Source organism: Sorex araneus, chromosome X (assembly GCF_027595985.1).
Source record: "Sorex araneus isolate mSorAra2 chromosome X, mSorAra2.pri, whole genome shotgun sequence".
Taxonomy (NCBI): domain Eukaryota; kingdom Metazoa; phylum Chordata; class Mammalia; order Eulipotyphla; family Soricidae; genus Sorex; species Sorex araneus.
In genome coordinates, this window is record NC_073313.1 from 323,039,377 (window position 1) to 323,067,047 (window position 27,671).

The window sequence follows — 27,671 nt, forward strand, 5'->3', positions numbered from 1 at the left end:
ACTGCCACTGACCTATCCTTGTTCCCTTTCTCCTCTCCTTACGGCAGCTGTCTCTGAAGCTGCTACTCTTCTAACAACTTCTTCCCTGCTTCTATTTCTGATTTCAAGTACTTCATATAAGGTTCCACAAATTTTAATAGCCTTTTTACTAGAATAAGCAGTATAGGGGCTGGAGTGATAGCACAGCGGTAGGGCATTCGCCTTTCATGCGGTCGACCCGTGTTCGATTCCTCCGCCCCTCTCAGAGAGCCCGGCAAGCTACGGAGAGTATCGAGCCTGCACGGCAGAGCCTGGCAAGCTACCCATGGTGTATTGGATATACTAAAAACAGTAACAATAAGTCTCATAATGAGAGACATTACTGGTGCCCGCTCGAACAAATAGATGAGCAACGGGATAACAGTGACAGTGAAGCAGTATATGATCCAGTTGTCTTTCTAGGTGACAAACAGGAGTCAAAACATGAATAATATTTATATACACTCCACATATATACTCCAAATAAAAATATTAAAGTGTAAGTTAAAACTCTAAAAACCAGGTATATAGGAATTATAACAAAATGTCCTTGTCAAACTTTATCCAAGCAAAAAGGGTAAGGGCCTTTACATTTGATTAAACTGGGAACTAAAGTTAGAGTCTAAAGATAGTCTTTCTCTTCCCTCTATACCCTGTTTCCCATCTTTTTGACATGTGGGTGTGAGGTTCACCCATCATGGGATTAAAAAAAAAGCTATGTCATTCATTTCTTTTTATTCTTTTTTTGTTGAGTGTGGCAGGGAAGTTCACATCTGACAGAGCTCAGAGGCTCTGTGTTTTGGGGTGTTGTGTAGTACTGGGAACTTAAGTCAAAGCATGTACCCCAGCCCTTTGAGTTACCTCCCCAACCCTAGTTTCTTAGATCGAAAACATACTTGTATATGTCCCTTGTAACCCGTTTGCAAAGATCTCTATTGGAGATCTTCAAATAACATAGATAAAAGATTAAAGATGCACTCCATAAGGTTAGACTAAAATAGATCCAGATTATAGGAAACAGTTCTAGCAAAAAAGTAGGAAGAGGATTCTAATTCCCATCTTTCAGTTTTTCAATTGGAGGGGAACATGCAGGACCTCTAAACATCAACTTCAAGAACTTTTCATTTATACCTGTTTTTTTCCACGTGCCATAGAGGCAGTTAATCAGCTCTCCTCCAATCTTCCTATTCCCTTCTTTGAGAAGTCAGTTAGATCTCTCTCTCTCTCTCTCTCTCTCTCTCTCTCTCTCTCTCTCTCTCTCTCTCTCTCTCCCCCACCTCTCTTCTCCCCCCCTCGTCCATTGCCCATCATGCTTTGCTTTGCTTTGCAACACAGCACCTGGGGCTGCCAGCAGTGCTTTAGAGTGGTCCAAAAAAAAAAAAATTAGAGGGGAAGGTGGCGATTGGCTGGAGAGGAGGTAATGATTTGTAATTGCAATACTTTCATTACTGTCTTTTAGTTCTTTGCAGAGTAATGTCAAGAGCTTCGTCTTTGTAGTGTTATTGGCATTTTTCATCATATTCATGAAGTGTGGGTCAATTTTCTTCAAAAGGCGCACTTCGCCAACTTGCTACAGAGACAGACAGTAATAAATTCTACTAGTGCACTGTGAAGCTTCGTAGCTGCAAGCAACAATAAAAAGCAATGAGCTGGGTGTCACTAAGTAACTCCAGTTTACACTGCATTTTCTTCTTTTATTGAAAACTCAGAATATGAATTTATTAATGAATACACAGGCATACTTTGAAGGGGTGGCAGTGTGGGGGGAGGCGGGGGAGGCATGTGGTGGGGGGTGGGGTGAGACACCATGTCAATTTATTTGGTATGCACACTGTGTGTGCCTATATTGTATTGTTCCATCATTTCATGGCCAGGCTTACCTTGTTAGGCTGTGGCCCTCCAGAAAAAACCCGAGCTCATATAGCAACACCTTGACGTGGATCTACAGCTGCTCTCGCTGTGCCTGTCTCACCTTTAGCCCCGGCTGTCTACTGCCGCCTTTCATTTTCCGCATTCATACATCAATAAGCTTTGCATGCTGACACCTAATTTTGCAGGCTACTTTGGTTATGGAGGCCGTGTTTTGCATATCACTACCCACCCCCTTCTGACACCTACAGCCTTTAAAGGGAAATGAGGAGAAGAGAGGAAGAGGCAGAGGAAAGAGAGAGAAAGAGAGAGCAAGAAAGAGAAAGCCTCTTTTCTTCTCTGCCTAATCAGAGATTTCTTTATATTTGTCAAAAGCAGATATGCCAAATCAACTTTAATTGATTCCTCGGCGGCACTCAGGGATGATTTTTGAAGGACTGGGCCTGTGTTTCTAGACATACTGTTGTGTTTCCAACAAAAAGGAGGTTTCTCCCACAAATCAAATTTTGATGCCAATTAGTTAGCATTTTCCATTCCAATTAAATTGGAGACTTGGAGACCTTTCTGATTTGGGAAGACTATATGTTTTTTACACTAAAAATGCCCTTCAGGGGCTAATAAGCAAGAAGCAGTGTCCATGGGTGGCAACAGACTCAGGTTTGGGGAGAGATATATTTCATTGGTATTTTCAGTTCCATTTCCTGCTTATTTCACAATGGTTTGTCAAGTCCCTGCAATCCATTATATCATATCACAAGGGTTTTTACCTTGCATTAAGTGGCTAATGGCACTAGAACTTTGAAAGTCCATAAAAATGTTATAATTTAATAATATCCTGCCATTCCCCACCCTCTATACTCCTTGAGAAACCGTGGTATATGAAACAAAGAGACAGAGAATTAAGGATGAAATAGAGTGATACACTGGTGTTAAAATGAACAAGCTATGGAAGGAATTAAGAAATTACACAAATAAAACAAAAGGACAAAATACAGTGAAATTTAAAAATTACCCAATGCAGTAAAAATGCTTATGCACCCTTCTATGTATCCAAGAGCACATGGCTGTAAGGAAAAGCCTTATAATGATGTGTCATTGAGAATTTCTAAATCTACTAAAATCAGTATTTATCTTGTGCACCAGCACAGATTAAGGGGAAAAAACTGTCAGATCAAATTGAGTTGTAATTTTAATTTAATAGAAATGAAAATCAATTTGAAACACCACCAGCAATTACAATGATTCTATCCCCCTTTCTTCTTGTTCATATTCCCAGCCCTCCTTTATATGTTCTCTTTATTAAATAATTATCTTTTTAAAGCTGCTATTTGCTTCATAAGGTCATTTTATTGGGAGGGTAGGGATCCTGGATAAATGTAGAAAATCTGTCTGGAGAATTTTGGTGCCATTGGCCAATCTGCACCTTTGCTGTTTCTTTTTCTGTCACCATAGGCATGATTGGTTCAAGTTCAAAGGACCTCTGCACACATAATTTTTCTGCCCACATTTTGTAACCTAAAGACATTTTAGGGAATAAAATGCAATGGGCAATGCCTAAATTAAAACTAGAATATGTCAAACCACTTAAAACTTTCAAATGCATTCTTCTCTCTTAAACTCCTTTATCTATCGAACAAACACCCACAAACTGCCCCCAATGCTGTGTAATCCCATCAACAGCCAAGATCCAGAAACTATAAAACAAAGCGCCAGGAAGAGAGCGACACAGAGTCTCCTGCCCCCATGCCTGGCTGTCTTCACTAGGGCCCCTTGGAAATGGGCTGAGTTTCCCTCCCCACCCCGAGCAGAGCCCCAGCAGCTGAAGATCTCCAGAACCCAGCTACAGCCATGCTCAAGGCCATTATCCACATGCTCAGATGAGTCTCAGGCATGAAGGAACCAGCAGAGGAACCCAGGTGTGCAGTACCCGGGACTGAAATCTCCAAGCCTGCTTGGAGGGACTGAGATTCCTCTACCCAGATCCTCTTTTTCCAGTAGTTAGGCAGTCACACGCACAAACTGCCCCCAGTGCCGTTTAATTCCATCAAAGGCAAGATCCAGAGACTATAAAACAAAGCTCCTGGAGACCTCTTAATTGCTTAGTTCTCCTTCTCGATGAATTCGGCAAGCTACCAAGTGTATCCTGCCCACATGGCAGAGCCTGGCAAGCTCCCTGTGGTGTATTCAATATGCCAAAACCAGTAACAATCATGGGTCTCATTCCCCTGACCCTGAAAGAGCCTCCAATGTGGCACTGTTGGGAAGGACAAGTAAAGAGGGGCTGCTAAAATTTCAGGGCTAGGACAAATGGAGATGTTACTGGCGCCAGCTCGAGCAAATCCATGAACAATGGGATGACAGTGATACAGTGATCTATCGAACAACTGCAAGGCATGGGCAAGGTAGGTATGCATGGATACAAAAGACTCAGTAGGAATCCTGCCACTGATGGAGAAATCTACCAGTGAACAGATCTTCTGTGAACTGGAACTCTAGTCTCATATGGCTGGTGCCATAAGGGTCAAATGAGATGTCGTTCCTGCTATTTGTCTTAAACTAGAATTTCAACACCAGCTGACTGAGTCCAATTTTCCTTTTGCTTTCCAGACTCTTGTCCAGACAACTCAATGTTTCACAGGATGGGTTAACACATGTCAGAAGAGTTGTAAAGTGCTCTGCCTGGAGTACCTCACAGAATGCTCACTAGAACTCTCATTGGGGCCCCGTTTTACAGACTAGGGAAACAAGATACAAAATGATTGAGTATCCTCCTGGAGGTCATACATCTGGCCGTAAGGATAGAGTCTACATGACTAGCTTTTTTAGCTTTTTCTCTCTTTAGACTCCTCAAAGAAGAAAACTTGCAGTTCTTTAAGTGGGTATTAGAAGAAACAGTATTAATTTAGGTGCTATGTTTTAACATACCCTTGTGAATACCACTTCAGTAACCATCATTGATTTCTATAGAGAAAGTTGGGAGGGCGAAACTGATGCCATGACAAGCTGCAGCTAACTTTAAGTCTCAACTATACCTCAGTTTTTGTTTCCCTGAAGCAGAGCTTGCAGTTTCTGGTAGACTCCCAGTGGAGTAATTTGCCTAGATAAGGAATTCGGCAGTTGGGTCTGGCCGGTCATGAGGGGTCACTGTACTCTCCTTAAAAACTGTTATTAACTGGGGTTGGAGCAATAGTACAGTGGGTAGGGCGTTAGCCTTACATGTGGCCAACCCAGGTTCTATTCCCAGCATCCCATATGGTCCCCTGAGCACCATCAGGCATGAATCCTGAGTGCAGAGCCAGGAGTAACCCCTGTGCATCACCAGGTGTGACCCAAAAAGCAAAAAAAAAAAAACCCCACAAAAACCTGTTATTAACCATTGTCTAATTGCTGATCACTGTCATAATAGGGCCAATGCTAAAAACAGACCAGTATATAAATTACTTAACTCTAAGCTCTATATAAACTACTTGTGATGTGGAGTCGGGGTCCTTGTCAAGACTCCACTGCGTTGGATGAGACTTGGACTCTAGCTTTAGCTAGTGCTGGCTCGAGCTGGTAATAAAGTTCCTTTACTCTTCCATTATTGTGTGTGGACCTGGTCTCTCTGAAATTGGGTATCTGAAACTCCAGGACAACAAAATCTACTCACATCATGACTAGGGAGCCAGTGCAAGTTTAAGGTCACAGACTCCTTTCTTGAGTATGATAATATCCATTAATTATGCCCGGTGGAGATATTAGGGAAAATAAAATAAAATATTGACCAACCCCAATACCAAGGAATCAGGATGCATGCATCACATTGTAAGCACAGTGAGCCAGGTTTTGGTCTAAACAGAATATAGGGCGAAAAATATTGGCATTGGAAGATTCAAAGATTCAGCTAGGAGAAAACTTTCTATGTAAGACAGCTGCATACAACATCCTCTGGACAGGCTCACCACCAGCTATAAAAAGAGAAATTATGAGGCCGAGTGAACACTGTTCACATTCACACAGTGCCGCACTGCACTGTCAATTAGCATGTGTGTTTCCATAATTGTTATACAAGGGGAAAATTTACAGTGTTAAATGGCCCTCAAATTCACACTTCTGTGTGACTTTTTGGTAGTAGGTCTAGTCTTAGTAAGGGTGGCTGCCTCTGATGTATCTTTGCCTCCAAAGACAGAAACCACCAACAAAACAATAGGACAGATATGCTACATGACTGTATGACCTATTTATATTTTAAACTGAGATGATGCATAGGTAGATGCTACAGAGACAGAAGATAGAGAGATAGATAGAAATTTTCTCTTATTTTGTTTAAAAAGGGAATTTTTAAAAATTTATTCTTTTATTGAATCACCATGTAGAAAGTTACAAAGCTTTCAGGCTTAAATCTCAGTTATACAATGCTCGAACACCCATTCCTTCACCAATGCACATATTCCACCACCAAGAATCACAGTATACCTCCCCCCTCCCCCCAGCCCCCCACCCCGCATGTGTAACTGATAAATTTCACTTTACTTCCACTTTACTTTGATTACATTCAATATTTCAACAAAAAACTCACTACTATTGTTTGGAGTTTCTTCCCCCAAAGTCAGAAATGCTGAAAAGGAAGCATTTTTTTCTTTTTTTTAAAAAATTTATTCTTTTATTGAATTACCATGTGGAAAGTTACAAAGCTTTCAGGTTTAAGTCTCAGTTATATGATGCTCGAACACCCATCCCTTCACCAATGCACATATTCCACCACCAAGAATCACAGTATACTTCCCCCCACCCCCCACCTCCCCAGCCCCCCACACCGCCTGTGTAACTGATGAATTTCACTTTACTTTCACTTTATTTTGATTACATTAAATATTTCAACAAAAAAACTCACTATTATTATTTGGAGTTTCTCTTCCCTAAAGTCGGAGCTGCTGAAAAGGAAGCATTTGATCATTTGTTTTCCATTGCTGAGAATGAAGAGATATAAGGTCGAGTGGCCACACTAGTGACCACATGGTTTTGGATTTCTGTATTTTAGTAATTTAGTAAATAAGTCCAGAGAAATTTCTGCCAGAAATTGCATCATTGCAAGCTTATACCTCTCAGCTACTTTATATTTTACATATGAGTGCAATGTTTCTATGTCTGTCTCTTTCTTTCTGACTCATTTCACTCAACATGATACCTTCCATGTTGATCCACTTATATGCAAATTTCATGACTTCATGTTTTCTGACAGCTGCATAGTATTCCATTGTGTATACGTACCAGAGTTTCTTTAACCAGTCATCTGTTTTGGGGCACTCTGGTTTTTTTCCAGATCGTGGCTATTGTAAACAGCGCTGCAATGAACATAGAAATGAAGATGTCATTTCTACTAAACCATTTTGCCTCTCCGGGACATATTCCCAGGAGTGGTATTGCTGGGTCAAATGGAAGCTCAATTTTTAATTTTTTGAGAATCGTTCATATTGTTTTCCAAAAGGGCTGAACCAGTTGGCATTCCCACCAGCAGTGAAGGAGAGTCCCTTTCTTCCCACATCCACACCAACATGGGTTGCTTTTGTTTTTTGGGATGTGGGCCAGTCTCTGTGGTGTGAGATGATATCTCATTTTTGTTTTGATCTGCATTTCCCTGATGATTAGTGATGTTGAACATTTTCTTATATGCCTCTCAGCCATTCGGATTTCTTCTTTGGAAAAATTTCCGTTTATTTCATCACCCCATTTTTTTATTGGGTTGGCAGTTTTCTTCTTGTGGAGTTCAACCAGTGCATTGTATATCCTTGATATCAACCCTTTATCGGATGGGTACTGCGTAAATATCCTTTCCCATTCTGTATATTGTCTTTGTTGTCTTTGTATTTTGGTCACTGTTTCTTTTGAGGTGCAGAAGCTTCTTAGTTTTAGATAGTCCCATATATTTATCTCTGTTTTCACTTGCTTGGCCAGTTGCGTGTCAGCTTTGAAGATACCATTGGCTTCAATGTCGTAGAGGGTTTTGCCGACCTTGTCTTCACGTTCCTTAGGGATTCTGGTCTGAAGTTGAGGTCTTTAATCCATTTTAATCTGACTTTTGTACATGGTGATAGGTGGAGATCTAAGCCCATGTTTTTGCATGTAGCTATCCAGTTTTGCCAGCACAATTTGTTAAACATGCTTTTCTTTCTCCACTTCACATTTCTTGCTCACTTATCAAAGATTAGATGATCAAATATTTGGGGGGGTGTGTCAGAGTATTCAACCCTGTTCCATTGGTCTGCCGCTCTGCTTTTGTTCCAGTACCATGCTGTTTTTTTTTTTAATTTTATTTTTTTTATTATTTTTTTTTATTAAAGAAATATTTTATTGAACCACCGTGAAAACAAAAAAAATACAAAGCTTTCAGGTTTAAGTCACAGTCAAATACTGATTAAACCACCATCCCTTCACCAGTGCACCCGTTCCACCACCAAGAACCCTAATACACCCCCCTCCCAACCCACCCCCATCTAAGTAGCTGATGATATTCCCATTATTCTCTCTATATATTGAGTACATTTCATATTTCCATACAGAACTCACTATTGTTGATTGGAAATTTTCCCCAACAATCAGGCCTGCTGAATAAGCATCATCTAATAATTTCTCTTCCTTGGTAAAAGTGAAGACTTTGAGTCCGCGTGGCCACGATTGCGGCTGCGCGGTTTTGGGTTTCTAATATTTTAGCTCAGTTCACAGTCAAAATGGATGGCTGCAAGAATCTGCTCTGGTGCCAAAATGGGTTAGGAGACCTCAGGATCACAGTCAGTAGGCGGGAGGCTCTGCTTCTCGTGCCGCGGCTCTTGGTTCATCTCTGGGCGGAAGGCGCGCCGGGAACACCTCCCCTCCCAGGATCACCTACAGGCTACGTCACTAAAGAAAGTCCTACCTCCTGGTGTAGGGGTCTTAGAGGGTAGCTCTCACCGCGTGGCTGCTGCCGCTGCCGCCATTTTCGCTCAGGAAAATGGGGTGGAGAGGGAAAAAAATCCCTCCCCGGGCTGCACGAGGTTGTAGTTCAGTTCCATTGGTCTGCCGCTCTACCTTTGTTCCAGTACCATGCTGTTTTAATGACTACAGCTTTGTAGTAGAGTTGGAAGTTGGGGAGTTTGGTTCCTCCCATTTTCTTTTTCCCAAGAATTACTTTAGTTATTCGTGGAGGCTTTTTGTTCCATATGAATTTCAAGAGCGCTTGCTCCATTTCTTTGAAGAATGTAAAGGGTATCCTTATAGGGATCGCATTAAATTTGTACAATGCTTTGGGGAGTATTGCCATTTTGACAATATTAATTCTCCCAGTCCATGAGCAGGGAATGTCTTTCCATTTCCTCATGTCCTCTTTTATTTCCTGAAGTAGCATTTTGTAGTTTTCATTATACAAATCCTTTACCTCCTTACTTAAGCTGATTCTGAGGTACTTGATTTTTTGCGGCACAATTGTGAACAGGATTGCTTTTATCATGTAGCTTTCTTCTCTCTCACTATTTCCATATAAGAAAGCCATGAACTTTTGGGTATTGATGTTATAGCCTGCAACTTTACTGTACGTGTCTATTGTTTCTAGGAATTTCTTGGTAGAGGTTTTAGGGTTCTCTATGTATAGTATCATATCATCTGTGAAGAGTGAGTGCTTGATTTCTTCCCTTCCTACCTAAATGCACTTAATATCTTTTTCTTGCCTAATTGCTATTGCAAGTACTTCCAGTACTATATTGAACAGAAGTGGAGAGAGTGGGCATCCTTGTCATCCCTGTTCTTAGAGGGAAGGCTCTTAGTTTTTCCCCATTGAGGATGATGCTTGCCGTAGGCTTGTGGTAAACGGCTTTGACTATATTGAGGAAGGTCCCTTGTATACTCATTTTGGCAAGAGTTTTCATCATAAACGGGTGCTGGGTACATCTACACAATGGAATAATATGCAGCTGTTAGAAAACATGAAGTCATGAAATTTGCATATAAGTGGGTCAACATGAAAGTATCATGTTGAGTGAGATGAGTCATAAAGAAAGAGACAGACATAGAAAGATTGCACTCATATGTGGAATATAAAGTAGCAGAGAGGTTCGAGCAAGCAATGATGCAACTTCTCGCAGAAATTTCTCTGGAATTAGTTACTAAAATACTAAAATACAGAAATCCAGAACCTCGCAGACGCTGTGTGGCCACACGACCTCATATCTCTTCGTTCTCAGCAATGGAAAACAAATTATCAAATGCTTGCTTTCCAGCAAGTCTGACTCTGGAGGGGGGGGAAATTCCAAACAATAATAGTGAGTTTTTTGTTTGTATGTAATCAAAGTAAAGAGAAAGTAAAGTGAAATTTATCAGCTACACAGGCAGGGTGGGGGGCTGGGAGGCTCGGGGTTGGGGGGGAGGTTTACTGTAGTTCTTGGTGGTGGAATATGTGCACTGGTGAAGGGAATGGTGTTCGAGCATTATGTAACTGAGACTTAAGCCTGAAAGCTTTGTAACTTTCCACATGGTGATTCAATTAAAAAAAAACAAACAGGTGCTGGATTTTGTCAAATGCTTTCTCTGCATCTATTGATATGATTATATGATTTTTATCTTTTATTTTGTTGATATGATGGATTATGTTGATTGATTTCTGGATGTTAAACCATCCTTGCATCCCCAGGATGAATCTGATTTGGTCGTGGTGTATGATCTAGAAAAGGAAATTTTTGCTGTCCTCTTGTTAAGCAGATATCTATCTTATTTTTTCCATGCCTGCCTCTTCTTAAAAAGGTATGTTTTGGATCTAAATTTATGTTTTGAGGGTTTAGATTTTACATTGCGTTTGTTCATCTATTTTTAAGGCAACAGTCACATTGGCTAGATGACTGAAAAAAAGATTTAGTTTGATCTTGAGATAGACCATTTTTTTAAAACTTTTAAATATAATTTAGATGACATAGGTACAATAGTTTTAAAGTTTATTGTTTCTATGTACAAAGTTACTGTACCAAATGCCTATAACCTACCAGCATTGTAATTATTCGCCTCTGGTTCATCTCTTTATTTCTCTTCTTTTCTCCCTTTGTTAAACATTTTTATTATTCAAGGACAAGTTTTTGTAATTATTTGATACTGTCTATTCTCTTACTTTGTCTCTCTATAATCCACATGAGTGATATTTTCCAGTTTTTGTACCTCTCCCTCTGACTTATAATGCTTACCATGATACCTTCCAGTTCTATCTACATTACAGAAAAATGCATGATTTCATATTTAGCTTTTATTTGATTTAGCTATTATTTGCTTTTTGAGGTCAGACCCGGCAATGTACAGGAGTTAATCCTGGCTCTGCACACATGAATTACTCCTGGCAGTGCTCGGGGGAATCTCATGGGATATTGGGAATCAAACCCGGGTTGGCCGTGTGCAAAGCAAATGTCCTACCCAATGTGCTATTATTCCAGCCCCAATTTTATATTTTCTTATGGCTGCATAATATCCTATTGCATGCATGTACCACAACTTCTTTAACTTCATTCGATATATGGGCTGTTTTCATATTCTGGCCATCATATTAAACACTGTAATTAACATAGATATGCAGATTATCTTTACAAATTAAGTTTTTGTGCATTTGAGTGTATATGTCAAAAACTGGAATCTCAGGAGTTTAAGCTAGGTTTTTGCAGAAAATATTCAATTCTGAGTTGTGAATTAAAAAATAAACATGTTATTTATGGCACTACTCTGAAGACAGATATGGTATGAGATGTTATATAAAGTCATAGTACATCATTGTTCAAGCTGTAATTCTCAGCTTCCATACACACACATATGTGACCATACATATCACTCACATGTACTTACATAAAACAAATAAATATGCTGGATAAGAACTTGGGATTATAAATTCCTGAATGACAAGTAAATACAGTCCTTCAAACTATAGCTACAAAAGTTAGAAATACATTTGATGATTAGAAAATAGGACCCTTTATTTTACTAATAAACAAAATATGGTTCAGGAAGTTTAAGTAACTTGTCCAAAATCTGACAGCATGCTAAACTAATAATTATGTGTCCTCAATTAGGTTTTCTTAAATATTACATTCACTTTCAAAAAATAATATTTCCCATTTCTAGGTTTACTAAAAACACTAGGTCACAAGTGTATTTATGTTTTCATTATTTACATTACCCATTGTGCCACAAATCAGATACCCAGGCCAGCACCTACAAAGGAACTTCAAAAGGCTGATGATAATAATAAAATTTTAAGTAAATCATTTGATTTATACTAACATAAAGTTATTATCACATAATATGAAAACTAATAAAATATAATGAATAAATTAGATGATTTCCTGATGGACAGAACTAGAGTAAATACAATGGTTCCAGTCTTGACTTCTAGAAAGAGAAAGCCAGTTTCTTCTTACCTCAGTCTTTTAATTTTCAAGGGGGAAAAAAATGCAGAGTTGTAACTCAAGGATTCTAAAGTCTTGGGTACATTAATTCAGAAAACAGTCTAATAAAAAAGAGACTAGAGAGTTATCATTCCTTTCAGGGCCAGAAGTACAGACGGGAGGAAAATAACCAATTATCATTTACTTTCATCACAGGGGTGAAAAGCCCAAGTATGACACCAGAATGTTGCCACCTACATGAAGCAAAGGTGCCTATGCTGGAGATGATAAAAGTTTGTGATGCTTCACAAAATGAAAAAGTGAAATGAATCAGGAAGAGAGGGAAGACATAGAAAGATTGCACTCATTTGTGAGATATAAAGTAACATAATGGGAGACTAACACCCAAGAATAGTGGAAATAAGTACCAGGAGGATTACTCCTCAGTTTGGAAGCTGGCCTCACATGCTAGGTGAAGAAGCAGCTCTGATAGAGAAGGGATCACCAAGGGTGCTAGACGGGCCCACTAGGGATAGGAGATACGGGTTGAAAATAGACTATAGACTGAACATGTTGCCTACTTAGTATCTCTATAGTAAACCACAACACCCAAAAAGAGAGATAGAGCAAAAGAGAATGCCCTGCCACAGAGGCGGGGTGGGGTGAAGGGAACAGAGTGGGGGTGGTGGGAGGAATGCTGGGACCATTGGTATTGGGAAATGGGCACTGGTGGAGGGATGGGTACTCGATTATTCTATGACTGAAACATAAGCATGAAAACTTGTAAGTCTGTAACTTTATCTCATGGTGATTCACTAATAAATTTTTTTAATATAAATAAATAAATAAATGAAAAAAATTAGGAGTCAAAATTTAAAGTCAAGAAATAGATGAGATAAGAATAGACAGAAACAAGAAATATCACAGAGAAAAGCTTAGATTGAGGATGGGCAAAAGCATAGAGGATGATCCATTGAATGAGACTAAAAAAATAAAAAGAGGGAGAACAGATAAAGTCTCAAGAGTCAAGTAGAAGCATTTCCTGACACTTTCAGGCCAGCATTATCAACTGTGAAAAAGCTGTTGGTAATTTAAGTAAGATGAACATTAACTGACCTGGCTTATTAGTTGATGTTGGCTTATATCAGCATCACCGTTCTCAGGAGTTATTGCCTATTAATAAAAGATCCTGGGAACCAGATATTAATCATACTAATAATAACTATCTCTTACTATCTACAGTGCAGCAGCCTTTTACTTGCTAAGTGTTATATATGTGTGTGTGTGTTTATATATACATATATATGTATATATATAAATAATTTGGCACATACAACAAGGGCAGAGATAAGTATAATCACCCAAATTCACAGATGAGAACACTCATCTATGCATAAGAGCTGGTGATATATCTGAAGTTACTCAGCTGGCCAGTCTGAATCTGAAATTCTAGATCTAATAACCTAACACTAGGTTGCCAAAAGACCCTAAAAGCTCTCTAATAGTTGAGACACTGCCAGGGGGGAGGAACTGGTAGTTTTTGCTGTCCTTCCAAGGTGCATAGAACCCAGCCTACTTACCCTGGTAGGTGAACAGCCATCCCTGGGGAGGCAGCACCAGAGGAATTCGCTGGGATATGGAATTTTCAGTACTAAAACTGGGACCTTCTGGGTCAAACTACAGTCACACTCTATCTACCAAATGTCTTTGTGAGATAAAGCGGTGTGCTTCACTATCAAAGGTTTTGCAACCTATGCGAGGCTCCCTGGGGTGCTTCTAAGCCTCTGTAGAATTTGAAGCAGCTCTCCAGTATCTCTTCACTATTCCTGCTAAGTGGGAACCTGTGGTTGGAAACCAGGAACCCGATGCCTCTCCGAGACCTTTGTCATTGACAAGCCCGTACACTAGACTCCCTTCTGCTTCCTGCTGTAGCCCTCTGGGAAACCCAAAGGTGAACCCCTAATGGCATCAACGCTCCAACTCCCTTGGAAACTAAAGGAGGCTTTCTGGGCAAAGAAGGGCGGCTTGTCAAATTCCCTCTGATCTTGCCAGCTAATGAGGTCAAAATAGCTCCGTCCATAAGGGATACATTTTCTCAATGGGAGCATATGCTCCAGAAAACACATTGAAAATATTTATCTTTCGCAGAATACAGGCAGAGCAATATAGAATAGTAGCTTGTAAAAAAAATGCTCTTTGAAAAGCAGCAGGAAAAAAAATCATAAAACATAGGAAATGAAAAGGGAATCCTCTCAAACTACAGTGCGGGTTGCCAGGCCGGAGATTTGCTCCTGCCATTTGGAAAACTTTGCCACAGATTTAGTTGATAATATGCTGAAGTAAACACACATGTGCCCCAGAGATTCTGAGCCTCTCTGAGCCTGAGACAGGCCACGCTGCCACTACCTTGGGGTGAAAAAAGAGAAACCAGGTTAGTTCTCCTGAGTCCCCCTGTCCAGCCATATGTCCCTCAGGTTTCTTCCCACTTTCTATCCTCCTCTCCAGAGTACATATGTGCACAGGATGCCTCATCAACACATGTTCAGAGATTCTGGAGACACTTTCCAAATGAACCCACACTGAGCTGCTAATGCTGGGCAATGAGTCTGACCATAGCAGAGCTCAAAATGTGGATGAAAAAAGTGGGTTTTACAGATAGTTCTTCACAAAATCCAGGCCACTCAGGCTTATGTACCTCTCAACTTCTTTTTAGCACAGTGGTCCTTAAATAGGGCATATTTTGCCTCTGACTTCCTAAACTTAGCAGGGCCTGGAGAGGAGGATATCTTAGGTTGTTGGAACTGGCAGGTGACCCAGGAGAGCCCATAGAGGATGAAGGTCATGGTCCATTAAGTGTCCTGCAATGCATAAGAATGTATTCCCACTCCATGAACATGTAAATAGGGCCAACATTGAGAAACTCTTGTCTAGATACCTTTTGAGGTCAAATTTCTTCAGACAAGCACAAATAGGATATTTTTAATTATAATTTTTCCCAGCCCCATCTTATCTTTTGAACTTATATCAATTTCTCTCCCATCATCCCCCTGGAGGTAGGGCATTTGCCTTGCATGCAGCCCACCCAGGTTTGATTACTCCGCTCCTCTCGGAGAGCCTGGCAAGCTACCGAGAATATCTTGCCAGCAGAGCAGAGCTTGGCAAGCTACTCGTGGCATATTTGATATGCCAAAAACAGTAGCAAGTCTCACAATGGAGACATTACTGGTGCCCGCCCGAGCAAATCAATGAGCAACAGAATGACAGTGATAGTGACATCCCCCTGCCAACACAATTTCTCTCCCATCATCTCCCACTAACACAGAGAGAGAGAGAGAGAGAGAGAGAGAGAGAGAGAGATCTTTTATCTACTTAGTCACTAAGGCAAGATAATCTTCCCAAGGGAATAAACTTTCATTATTTCCAATTCAAATGCTTCCAGATGAAGCTTTCTGCTCCCCATCTGAATCATTCTAACAGTCTCCTGAGTTCCCTTTCATTATCTCTCTTTATTCCAATCTGCAATAGTCAAGGTAAGCTATCTACTGTAACAAACAATCCAAAACTCACAGAAACCTAATACAATATTCTTCTTCCTCTCCTCCCCTCCCTTGAACTCCCTTCCTCTCCCATTCTCTCCCCACTCTCTTCCCCACCTTTCTCTCTTGAATGAGGGTGGGGCATTATTAGGATTTAATCCCTACTTCAGGGTCTACTTCTGGCTTTTTTCCCAGGAGCCACTTTTGATAGTCTTTAGGAAACCATATGAGCTGCCTACCAAGGATCTCACCAGGATTGTTTGCATAGTCCTTTATTTTATACCCATGTAACTGAGGAGAGAGAAGACATTGATCCATGCAGTCATATAGTGACCCAGACTCTTGAAACACATAGCCCTAGTCTCCTCCAGAATTTCAGTTTCCATTAGATCTGTCTCTACACGGCAGATGGGGAAGGGAGTTAGTAGGATCATACTTTATGGGTCAGGCCTGTGTTGATAAAAGTGTCTCTTTTATCAACATTTAATTGGTCAGAACTCAGTCCCAAGATCTCTCCTTGTAGAAGGTAGGGACTGGGAAACATGGTGGGAATGTCTACTCAGCAGAAAAAATGAACTGACTTTGGTGATGTCATGACAATCTATGCCACATTCTATTTCTGAACACTCCTCACAAAATAATCATGCTCAAACAACTTAAATAACATTTTAGCATTTGTGTGTGCAAATGATTCCAATGATCTATCCAACAAATACCCAAACTTTTAAAATAGTTAAATTTAAAACTATTTAAAAATCACTGTATAACTGTATCACTGTCATCCCGTTGTTTATCAATTTGCTGGAGCAGGTGCCAGTGAAGTCTCTATTCGTCCTAGCCCTGAGACTTTAGCTGCCTCTTTTTACTCATTCTTCCCAATGATACAGCATTGGAGGCTTTTCAGGGTCAGGGGAATGAAAAATTTTATTTACTATTTTTGGCGTATTGAATACACCATGGGGAGCTTGCCAGGCTCTGCCATGCAGGCAGGATATTCTCAGTAGATTGCTTGTTTCTCCAAATAGAAGAACTACACAATAAGCTTCCAGGAGCTTTGTTTTATAGTCTCTGGATCTTGGCCATTGATGAAATTACACAGTGCCGGGGCAGTTGTTGGTGTGACTGCCTAGCTACTGGAAAAAGGGGTATCTGGGTGGAGGAGGCCCAGTAACTCTGAGCAGTCTTGGAGATCTCAGCTCTGGGTCCTGCATCCTTGGGTTCCTCTGCTGGTTCCTTCATGCGTGAGGCTCATCTGAGTTTGTGAAGAGTGACTTTGAGCATGGCTGTGACTGGGTTCTGGAGGTCTTTGACTGCTAGAGCTCTGCTCGGGGCAGGGAGGGAAACTCAACCCTCCCCCATCCAAGTGGCCCTGGTGAAGACAGCCAGGCACAGGGGCAGGAGACTCTGCATACAAAAACTATTTAAAATAGAATTTAAAATTCTGCAATGTGTTCTTGCTGTCATACCTGTTGCCATAGCACTAAATGAACCCAGTCAGGGAAGGAAAGTCTAGCCCTTCTAGAACCTCCAGTGACACTCCTGGCTTTAGCTTTTCCCTAGTTTGGAATTTTTTCATCTACCTCTGTGAGGAACTTTCAGATCCTCACCCTTAACTTTCCAACATACTGTGACTTCTCAGTCTCTGCACATCAATAATAAACAGCAATCATAGGCGAAGTGCTGGAAACATCTCAGAAACTGTGCTAAGCAGGGTAATGGCAATTATTTGTCACCTGCAATTTTCTATTTTATTTTTCTAGCAACTTGAGTACTGTTATCCTTATTTATCCTTTTAGAGACTGGGCATTGAAACTCAGGAAGTAACGCAATTGCTAGCACACCATTACCTAACAGGTGCAGGGGTGCCATCTTCCTGGAAACACCCATACTACACTTTAACTCCATGGCTGTAGTGTCTTCTCCTGAAATTCCACTGATAGCACCTTCTTGTGGATTCTTAAGAGGGTAAAATTCTCAGCAAATTAAGGCAGTATGGAAAATAATCTTCTTAGGCTGTGGTCAGTCCTAGAAAGGGGAAATTTTACTACTTTCCCTTTGGCTAATCCTGAGATAAGGCAGTGGGAAGGATGAACTAGGTGCCAGCTTTAGAATTTGGAATCCAAACGAGGAGTCAGCAGGCCAGGCAGGGATGCTGGCAAGCAGAACAGAGTGTGTTCTTTTGAGATTATCTGGGCCAGAGACCTGGTGGGCCAAGTCACCAAGGATGCAGCCACTGGAGGAAGGTCAGAAAAAGGGAACTGTGTCCTCTTAAATGGCACATTCCTGGACAGGATGGGCTGTGGTGCATGTAGGAGTAGGAGTGTGTGCCCAGCCTGGCAGCTCCAAGACATAGAGGCTAGCATCCCGAGCAAAGGCTGCCTGGGACCTGTGCTAAAAGCAATGTCCATGCCAACAGTCCTTCCAGCTCGAGGAAAGGAACTTTCATTGCCAAATGGCAAGAACTTGAGAAAAGTATCACTTCTACAGGTGTGTTTTTTTTCTAAATTAATACAAATAATCTTCCCTTACCCACCTGTCCAGGATATGATTGAGTTTCACTGAGAATACTGGAGGCTATTCCTTTAGATTCGCAAAGTAAACTTGAAAAAAAATGTAGAGTTTAATGAAAAAATTCAGTAGTTTAATACATTTATCTTTATGACCAAGATATGTCAGATTTTTGTCTGTGATATTGGCAAACCTCTCCACTCATAAAATTCTTTCTTTTAGTAAAACTAGAGGGCTAAATATAGGAATAATTGTACATATATGCAAATTGAATTATAAATAACTAAAATCACAAGCATAACCCTTTGGGGATTATAAATAATTATATATTGACAAAGGGCTAATCTTAAATTCATGGGATGCCCAGATTTTTCTTCCAAGTGGACCAAAATTCAAAGTCAGGGTCTACTGAACATTTTGCTGAGAACCCAAGAAGCATTGTGGAACCTCCAGAGGTTAACTTTCCTGGAGCTAAAAATATGACACGTGATCAGCTTCCCTGTTGGCAATTAGGACACTGATGCCCATAGTCTGTGTCAGTTTTGAGTTTCTCACCCTACATGTACTAAAAATCAGATCAAAGCTCTACAATTTCTTCCCCATTCAGCTCTAGTCCAAAATTGCAATCAATATGTAATTCTATCTTCCTTATCTCTGACATTAAGAAATAATGGAACCAGTGTCATGTTATATGTTCTATGTTTCCTGGACGATAGAGGGCGGGGATTTGAGGGTCCATCTGGAGCCTTTATCTCATCCTCTATCCATATTCTGCCTTTACAATGGAAAGTCCTCCCATTCCTTTGCAGAGCTGCGGCTGCAGCTATTCTTTCTGACTCTGTACATGCTGTCTTTCCTAAAGAGACATTTATTATGACACATAATGTGAATAAAGGTTGGAACCGTCCACTGTATTCTGATTTGCTATAACTGTCACTTGCAATGCTTGCTTCTCATTTATACCCTAAATGAAACTCTCCAGCATAGCACCCATGCCATCAAGTACTCTTCGCGAGAGAAGGATTTGCTTTCAGCTGCCTCTGCTCACCTCTGATAGAAGGCTGCCTGGAAGCAGAGGCTCCAGACCAAGCTCTCATGCTGCACTGAAAAGCAGACAATGAACACAGGGGTCATCCTCAAGAGGTGCTGTGTGTGCTTTTAATGAAGGGCGGGGCTCTTTCTCAGGACCTGGCAATGACTGAGGAGGACCATACACCCTCCATTGCTGCTGTCCGCAAAATAACTGACAGCCTGAGATAAATTAGTTTGTGTACTTCCTTCCCTTTCTATCACCCTTGCAGAAAGGTGGGGATCCTCATTGCCTTTGAGAAGATGAGCCAGAGAGGAGAAGAGAGATGGATGTATCACACACATACTGGTCCTTTGGTGTCAACTAGAGAAAAATGTAAAGAAGTGGGGGAGGCAAGCACTTTATCAGAGGTAAGGTTTCCTGCAGTACGAAACTGTATTTACAATAACATATCTTAAAAGAGCAAATGGAGCTTCAGAGACCAGTTCGTTTTTCATGAACATCGTCTTGTTCACATTCAGCTGCAATCCGACCTTTCCACACTCATGGTCGAAGTCGGTCAGCATTTGTGCCGCTTGGCTAATGTTTGGTGTTATGAGAATGATGTCATCAGTGAAGCGGAGGTGGTGTAATTGCCGACCATCTATCTTCACTCTCATTCCTTCCCATTCCAGTCGTCGCATGATGTTCTCAAGGGCGGCACTGAAGAGTTTCGGTGAATTGGTATCACCCTGCCACACCCCTTTCTTTACATCAATGATCACTTCCTTGTAGAATGGTGAGATCCTGGTGGTGAATCCACAGTACAGCTCTCGGAGGATTTCGATATACTGAGTTTGAACGCCCTGTCTTGCCAGGGCTTCTATGACCGCCTAAGTCTCAACAGAATCGAAAGCCTTCTTTAAGTCAATGAACGTTAGACATAGTGGCATCCTGAACTCTCGCTAAACTCCAATGAGTTTGGAACAAACATCTCCGAATGCAGCAGCTATGTGTACCTGGGTTGAGAAATCAACATGAGGAACGACTTGGTGCCAGAACTGCATAGGGGGAAGAGAGCAGCGTGGACTGCATTCAAGAGCGTCGAAGAGAGGTTAAGAGAATGAAGAACCTTTGACTCCAGGCACATCTTTTCGATTCCACCATTCTTCCTGCACTAACATATGCCTCAGAGACCTGGGCCCTACACAAACACGATGAGAACGCTATTCGGGTATCCCAAAGAGGAATCGAAAGAGCTATGCTGGGAACATCATGTCTCACTCAAGTGAGAGAAGGAATCCAGAGTTCTGACCTCTGTCGATGGTCAAAAATCAGGGATGCTGTCTCGTTTGCCAACGCATCACAAATCAGATGGGCTGGTCATGTAATGCGATTCAGAGACGACCACTGGACAAGAGCTGTTACTGACTGTATTCCACGGGACGTCAGGAGACCTCGTGGCCACCCACCGACAAGATGGTCAGATTTCTTTGTCAAATCTCTGAATGAACGATTTGAGGCTCTTCCTGTTCCTGGAGCGAGCAGGTATCATTGGGCTGCACTAGCTCAAGACAGGGACAAATAGAGACGTTACTGGCGCCTGCTCGAGCAAATCGAAGATCAACGGGGCTACAAGTGATACAAGTGATATCTTAAAAGATGCACAATATTTAATCCAACTAAATTAGTCTCTCAATAGTAGAGATTCTCAGAAGCTCTGTATATGCTATGGCAAAGAAAACTGAGCCATAAATGACTTCTGTCTCTCTGGGAACCCTGGAATTGGAAAGAAAGATATTTCTGGTCATGGAATTATGGGGCCTATAAGTCATCTAAAAAGTGACAACCAGAGGTCTCTGGGAAAAACAGAATTAAACATGTGGGTTTGAACAAAAGCAAAGTTGGTTTATCTGTCCAGTTATTTTACCCTCAAAATTCCTTTTCTAAGAATTTTTATGACTATTTTCTTTAGATTTTCTGGTGAGGATGGTTTCCTTCTTTACATGGTGTGTTTTTTCCTTACTTGTAAAAAGCTTTCCCAGATTTATTTGTTTTCCTCTTAAGCTTAATTTCAGGTCACATGCTGTCTTCACATTCATGGCCCAAAATAAGGAACTATAAGAGGTGATTCTAAATCACTGATTTCTTACATACTTACAAGGTAATCATTTTGAGGTTATATATCCAATACATTTTTGTGTCCTTGTGTGAGTGGAAAAATATAAGAGAAGCATAAAGCAGAATGGAGGGGAAGACACCAAAAAGTATGATGAGAAGTCTGGATAAAGGAATAAAGAGGAGGAAAAAGTCCAGATAGAGATGAAAGAACTAAAATGCAAAGGAGATTTCATCCAAGAAAGGAAAGTGGAAGGACTCAGTTGGGAAAACCTAAGAGACTTCTCCTGTAGAAGGTATCAGTGACTTGAGTGTAACCATACTTAAGATCATGAAGACAGATGCTAGGTCATCTGTTCAATACTCTAAAAATTACTTTTCCAACCTTGTTTTTTCTGGGGTTCTCAGTCTTCTGTTTGTCCATGTTCCCATTCCACATTTAAGCCAAACTCATTAAGAACTCATTTAGATATTCTCTTCCTCTCTCTCTCTCTCTCTCTCTCTGTGTGTGTCTCTGTCTCTGTCTCTGTCTCTGTCTCTGTATCTCTCTCTCTCTCTCTCTCTCTCTCTCTCTCTCTCTCTCTCTCTTTCTTTATTCTCTACCATATTGTTTGGTCTTCTTTGATTTGATTCAAACCAGACCAGAGTTAAAACCCCAGTATCAAATGGCTCTTTGAACATTGTTATGTGTGAACTTTAAAGGCCCCCAAAATAATGTTAGAGTGGTTCTGGTGATTCCCAGCACTGTAGAGCCTATCCAAAACCTTACACTCAGGCCCAGTACTAAATCACTAGCTCTACTAGCAAAGTATCATTGGACTTGGCCCCCAGGACTCCTGAGCACCACTTGTAATGTCTCCCACCAGAAAAAAAAGAGTTCCACTACAATTCCAGCACATGTTTCTGCTTACTGAAGAGAGTCAAGTGTTTCTAGAGATGAGAGAAATTTGGGAGATGAAAAATATACTTTCAACACTTAAAAAAAATAAAGTCCATATTAAAGGGGAAGACATCAACAGAAAGAGCTTCAGGCAAGAGGATGGTCAGCATTCACTGAAGCAGGAATTCAGGCCACAGGGAGAGAGGCAGAAGATACTGCCAGCTAACAGGGAGACCAGGTGTGGGATCAAGGAATCAAATGTGTTCTTCAACCTAGATATGATATGAGACATATGCTAGTGGAAATAAAATCTTTAGTGCCAAGAATTCCAGGCAGAATATCTCTGGATTCACAATTTAACTTTGCAACTTGGAAGGGAAAAGACCTTACACAAAGGTCACTCCTGCACGCAGAGGTATGTTTTCCACTAAGCTCTGATCACTGATTACCCCCAGAGTACTTAGCCAGTACTTCACAGAGGGTCTTTGAACAAAAACACCCATGAAACTGTTATGTATGGGTCAGTAGACTAAATAATAAGGGGCTCATAGGAACCTGACCCTCTCCTTCCCCTAGGAACCATGACTCAACCTTCCCTAATCAGGTATTTGCAGTGACCTTCTAGAGCATAAAATTGTGAGTGCTGAGACTCATGTAATGCTTATGGGTACTAGATGGGACTGGTTTGGGAGAATGACTAGTTTAGGAGGGTTTCTATGTTCTAGCATGGACTATTCAGGAAAACACAGAACTCAATCTCAGAACACTGGAAAGCTAACACAAAACATAGCACAAAACTAAATAAATGGGCTCTTTTAGGAAAGCTCCTGAGCCTGCCTCAGCTCCTTCCTGAACCCTGTGCAGGTTGCTGCTACCTATGCTGTACTGTGACCATTAATTAATAAGCACATTGGAAACCTAAACAGACAGACCCACAGTTAAGGGGCTGCAGAGGCCCAGAGAGGGTGTCTCAAGGGGCTGCCTCTTTGCAGTCCAGTTTATGACTCTTTAGGGAAGTTAAACTGCAGCCTTGTTATTTTCCTTCTGGGATTAAAAGGAGAACCATACTTTCCTGCCCTATTAAGCCAGTGCCTTTCATGATCATTAAAATACCTTTAAATACTCCATTTCTCCCCCTTAAAGTGTTGCAAGCATAAAGGAAGCTCTCCTTCCACATAACCTTGCTCCAAAATAACAAACACATGATGCTATTTGAATTTGGCTTCTCTCTCTTCTTTCCTTTTGGGTGTTCGGAAATAGCCACTTACAAACACATGAAGGCATTTGCCTCAGTGATAAATATGTCTTACGTGTCGATTTCAGCAGGCGACTCTGCAGACGTGCACATGTGTGCTCATTTCCTGCCCTCCAAAATTATTTTTTGGGGCTGCAGACATATGGTGAGCAATAGTTGGAATAGTTATTCAGGGCGCAGGCTCTCCTCTGGGATCTGTGGGACAAATCTTGCTCCTTCTGTCAAGTCAGAAACACCAAGAATGCATTGAACACAGCATCGGGCAAGGGGTTTTCATCCCGTGTGCATTACCACCATATTTATAATAAAATCATTAACAGTCCTCTTTAGCATGGTAACAGTCACATGGATAGAAACTAATGAAGCTGCTCATGGTTTTTAAGAGGCTAACTGTAATATAGGTACTGTTCTATGTAACTTGCAGGTATTAAGTCATTTAATTCTCAAAATAACCTTAAGAAATGATTAGTAATATTATGCCTAGTTAGATGACAAAACTAGGGCAGAGAAAGTAAAACTAGGCAGGTGATTCGACTCAATCTAGAACCAAAGGGGGATGACATTGTGAATCAGATCATTTATAAATATACTCATTTGAGCTTTGTTCTGTGCTATCTGCTTTAGCTGAAGTCCTCTCTCTACTAAGAAGGAAGCCTAGTCCTCCATGATCCCTGAGGTCTGGAAAGGTTGTGTAGCAGCTTCGAGGCTAAGAAGACTAAAAGAGTCTTACGGGGAGTTTTAAATTCACTAGTGGCTATCCCAGGTACAGAGAGGGGAAAGGATCTTTCACAAAGTTTAGGAGAGGAAAAATTGTTCCAAGAACAGCGCTGACTTTAAAGACAGTCATGGGACCAAAGAGATAATTCAGCAAGTGAACTTGTATACAGCCTACTCAACCCAGTTTGATCCCCAGCACCCCATACGGTCCCCTGAGTCCTGACAGGAGCGATCCCTGACCGGAGAGCGAGGATTAAGCCCCTAGAACTTCTGAATGTGGCTCAAAAATACAAAAAAAGAAGGATATCGGTAAGTGCATGGAAGGCAGACCCCAAACCACACCCCTGGAAGTTCAAGACTTCAGAGAAGAATGCCTAGTGATCTCCCCAAGACGCTGTGGTCTAATGTGTGCAACCTTTAGAATAAGTCAATATCCTACACACACTCCCAAACCTGAGAGAGACAGAGTGGCCAAAGCCAAGAGCAAAGATGACATGGCTGAAAAAGTATATATTAAAGGAGAAACCAGAAGCCAGAGTCAAGAAGACTCTAAATCTGCAAGAAGGAAGAATAAGCCCTAACAGTCACAGAGGTTGAGTTTATCATCCTTGAGGACAGATGGGGACTTTGGAACAGACTTCTCTAATCTAAAGAAAATTAAGATATGAACAATATTTTGCAGACCTGAGTTGGTAGTGTGAAAGTCTCCTACCCACTAGAAAAGTTTAGATTTGACAGAGGTTGCACAGAGAAAAAGGGATAAGATCTGATACCTAAAGTGTCAAAGGAAGAATGAAGACTTGTAGTGGAGTACCTGGCAGACCCAAGGTTTGGATACCCAAAAGGGGTGGGGGGGGTGAATGGTGGGCGACTGAAGCACAGCTGTGAACAGAGTAGCATGGGCTGGAATGGGTCAGCCAGTACAGTGGGGGAGATAAGGGGCAAGGAGCTGTGTGTCCAGACTCAGGTGGTACGGGTTAGCTCTTAATCCCACTCCACACTAAGACTTGCTTTGCCACACATTGAGCCAACATAATATGAGCTACTTCTACCTCTGAACCGTGGGGCTTAACTCTGACCCTTTCCAGGCATCCCATGCCTTCCCATTTGGCTCTGTCTGAATTGTTCCCCCTTGCGATTCCCCTTCCTTTCTCTCTAGATGCTCCCCCAGATTCTTCTTGAAAAGATAAGACAAGATTATCCTTCTTCCTCCAGACTTAACCCAACTCCTCTGAAAAATCTAGCTCCTCAAATATCTACCGTAAGAGATATCCCCTCCCCTTTTGCAGTCTTACCATCCAGAGGGACTGTGACCAAGTGCCTTCACATTGCCCTGCTCTACTCTGATCTTAATGATAGGCACTACATTTTTTTCCCCTCAGGGAGCCTCATAATACCTGGCACAGCAATAAACTTGGGTGGTATGGCTATCAATATCCCCAGGTGAAGGCTGCCGCCCTGTAATAGGGCAGGGAAGATCTGCACACAAAGAGACTTTCAGGATGTTTTCTGACCCTGTGTCTTCAATCTTCAGCCCTGCCCTCCTCAGCAGCCAGCTCCATGCTTCCTCGTCTAGGTCACTACTGAATGTGGGGTCCAGTCTGGAGCAAAGACTTGACCATCTCTGATAGGCCCCAACACCATTGCTTCTAGTGTCCAACACAGAACAAGAGAGGGGAGGGGGGGTAGGAGACAGGGAGGAGAGAAGTAACCCACCTGGAGAACAGAGTCTAGAAGCGTGTTTGTAAGTAACCCCAATGGATAGTCTCAGAGCACGGGAGGAGGGCACAGGGTTGTACTCCTGTAGTTTGGAAGAGAAGTGGCACTACCAATAATGAGGGCAAAGAGACTCTCCTTGAATTCGCTCCTCATTGCGATCACAGCAGTCAGAATAAGAAACTTCTAGTTCCTAGTTGTGGAAAATCTCCCTCGAACAAGGACTGGAGAAGCAGCTGGACACAACCTAGGGGTAATCTAGGAGAAACAAACATTTAAGAGACTACAAACAAGATATCAGCTCACTAAAGCAAGGGTATACTCATGGGAAACAATCTGATTTGATATTGATACAGCCTGGAACTCTGGCTTGGGAAACTGAATTTTCAGTTGTTAATTAGCTGTGTGAACTCGGGCAAATTTCTCTACCTCTCTGGGCCTCTATTTCCTCATTTATAAAATAAGTGGTTTGAACTAGATGCAGATGATCATGATAGCCCTTTTTAGCTCTAACATTCTGGAACATTATTTATTTCTCATCACAGCTGGATTGTGACAGCTTTCTGAGGCTTTTCCTTCTTCATCCTTTCTGAGATCTATGCGGAGAGGGCAAGCGCATCACATTACAATCCAGAATCACTTGAGGAAATGGTGTAAGCAAAACCTCCAAGACATTTATCAAAAAAAAAAAAAGAATCTGAATATCAACCATCAAGCCCCAGGCCGAGGGGAGCTGGGAATATTTCAGGGCACATTAACCACTGTTGTGGTAAGTAATTATGCACATTGACTCTGAGTCTGTTTCAACGGTCACATCTCAGAATGTGATTCTTGCACTGTTTCTAGGGAGGGAGGGAGCCCTGCAAGTGCTAACGAGTCTTTCTAGAGTCTCAACTATGGAGTGGTAATAGCTGGCATTTCAAAAACGTAGCCTTTTGTTTCTTGAAAAACTGCTTAAAAGCATTCAACTCCCCCATCTCTGATCTTTGTCTGAAAAAGCAAACAATAAATATGATTTCAACCCATTGTGTTAATATCAGGATGCACACACAGAAGTCTCTCAGATCCAGCATTGAGCAAAAACCCATCTGTGATGCCAACAACTCACAATAGACAGAATGAAGAGGAGCATTAACACTTTCAGGTCTCTGGAGAGGAAAGAGGGCAGTGGTCACTTGCTCTGAGGATATGAGGCTTAAAAATAAAACCTGACACATCAGTGTGGTGGTATTAAAAACCAAAAGCTGATAAAGGGTACTGGAATAATTTGATAGATTTAAATGTACGTCCCCTCTAATTTATCTGGGTAAAGCCACCATCGTCGAAACTGCTTGTCTAACTCATCTAAATTCCCGCTGTTTGCTATTTGCTTAAATCTTATTCATATCCCAATTAAAATATCTGCTAGTAAAAGCTATGAGAGATGTCAGGGCAATTTTCATAAGAGTAAGAGAAAGAAAGCACACAGATTTGTAACAATGTATTAGTTGTCTCGAAAGCAAGAGCTACTGGGGAGTGAGTACTTGAAGGATTATTTTTCTATTTTTCTTATCATTAAAACTGGGACTTCTTGGAAAGCATTATCCAATTTGTTAATATTATCCTTGCTGTTCTTATTCCTCCATCCCTCTTGGAGAGCCCAGCAAGCTACCAAGAGCATCCCGCCCACACGGCAGAGCCT

At 41.3% G+C, this 27,671-nt stretch overlaps 1 protein-coding gene across 1 annotated transcript in view; it reads left to right on the top strand.

Annotated features, from left to right (window-relative positions):
* The window catches only part of LOC129399615 (uncharacterized), a 126,988-nt gene extending 106,042 nt beyond the window's left edge, over positions 1–20,946 (top strand). The window contains 1 exon segment of the mRNA XM_055119944.1: positions 20,449–20,946. Coding sequence (XP_054975919.1) covers positions 20,449–20,946 — 498 coding nt within the window.
* The last annotated feature ends 6,725 nt before the right edge of the window (positions 20,947–27,671 follow it).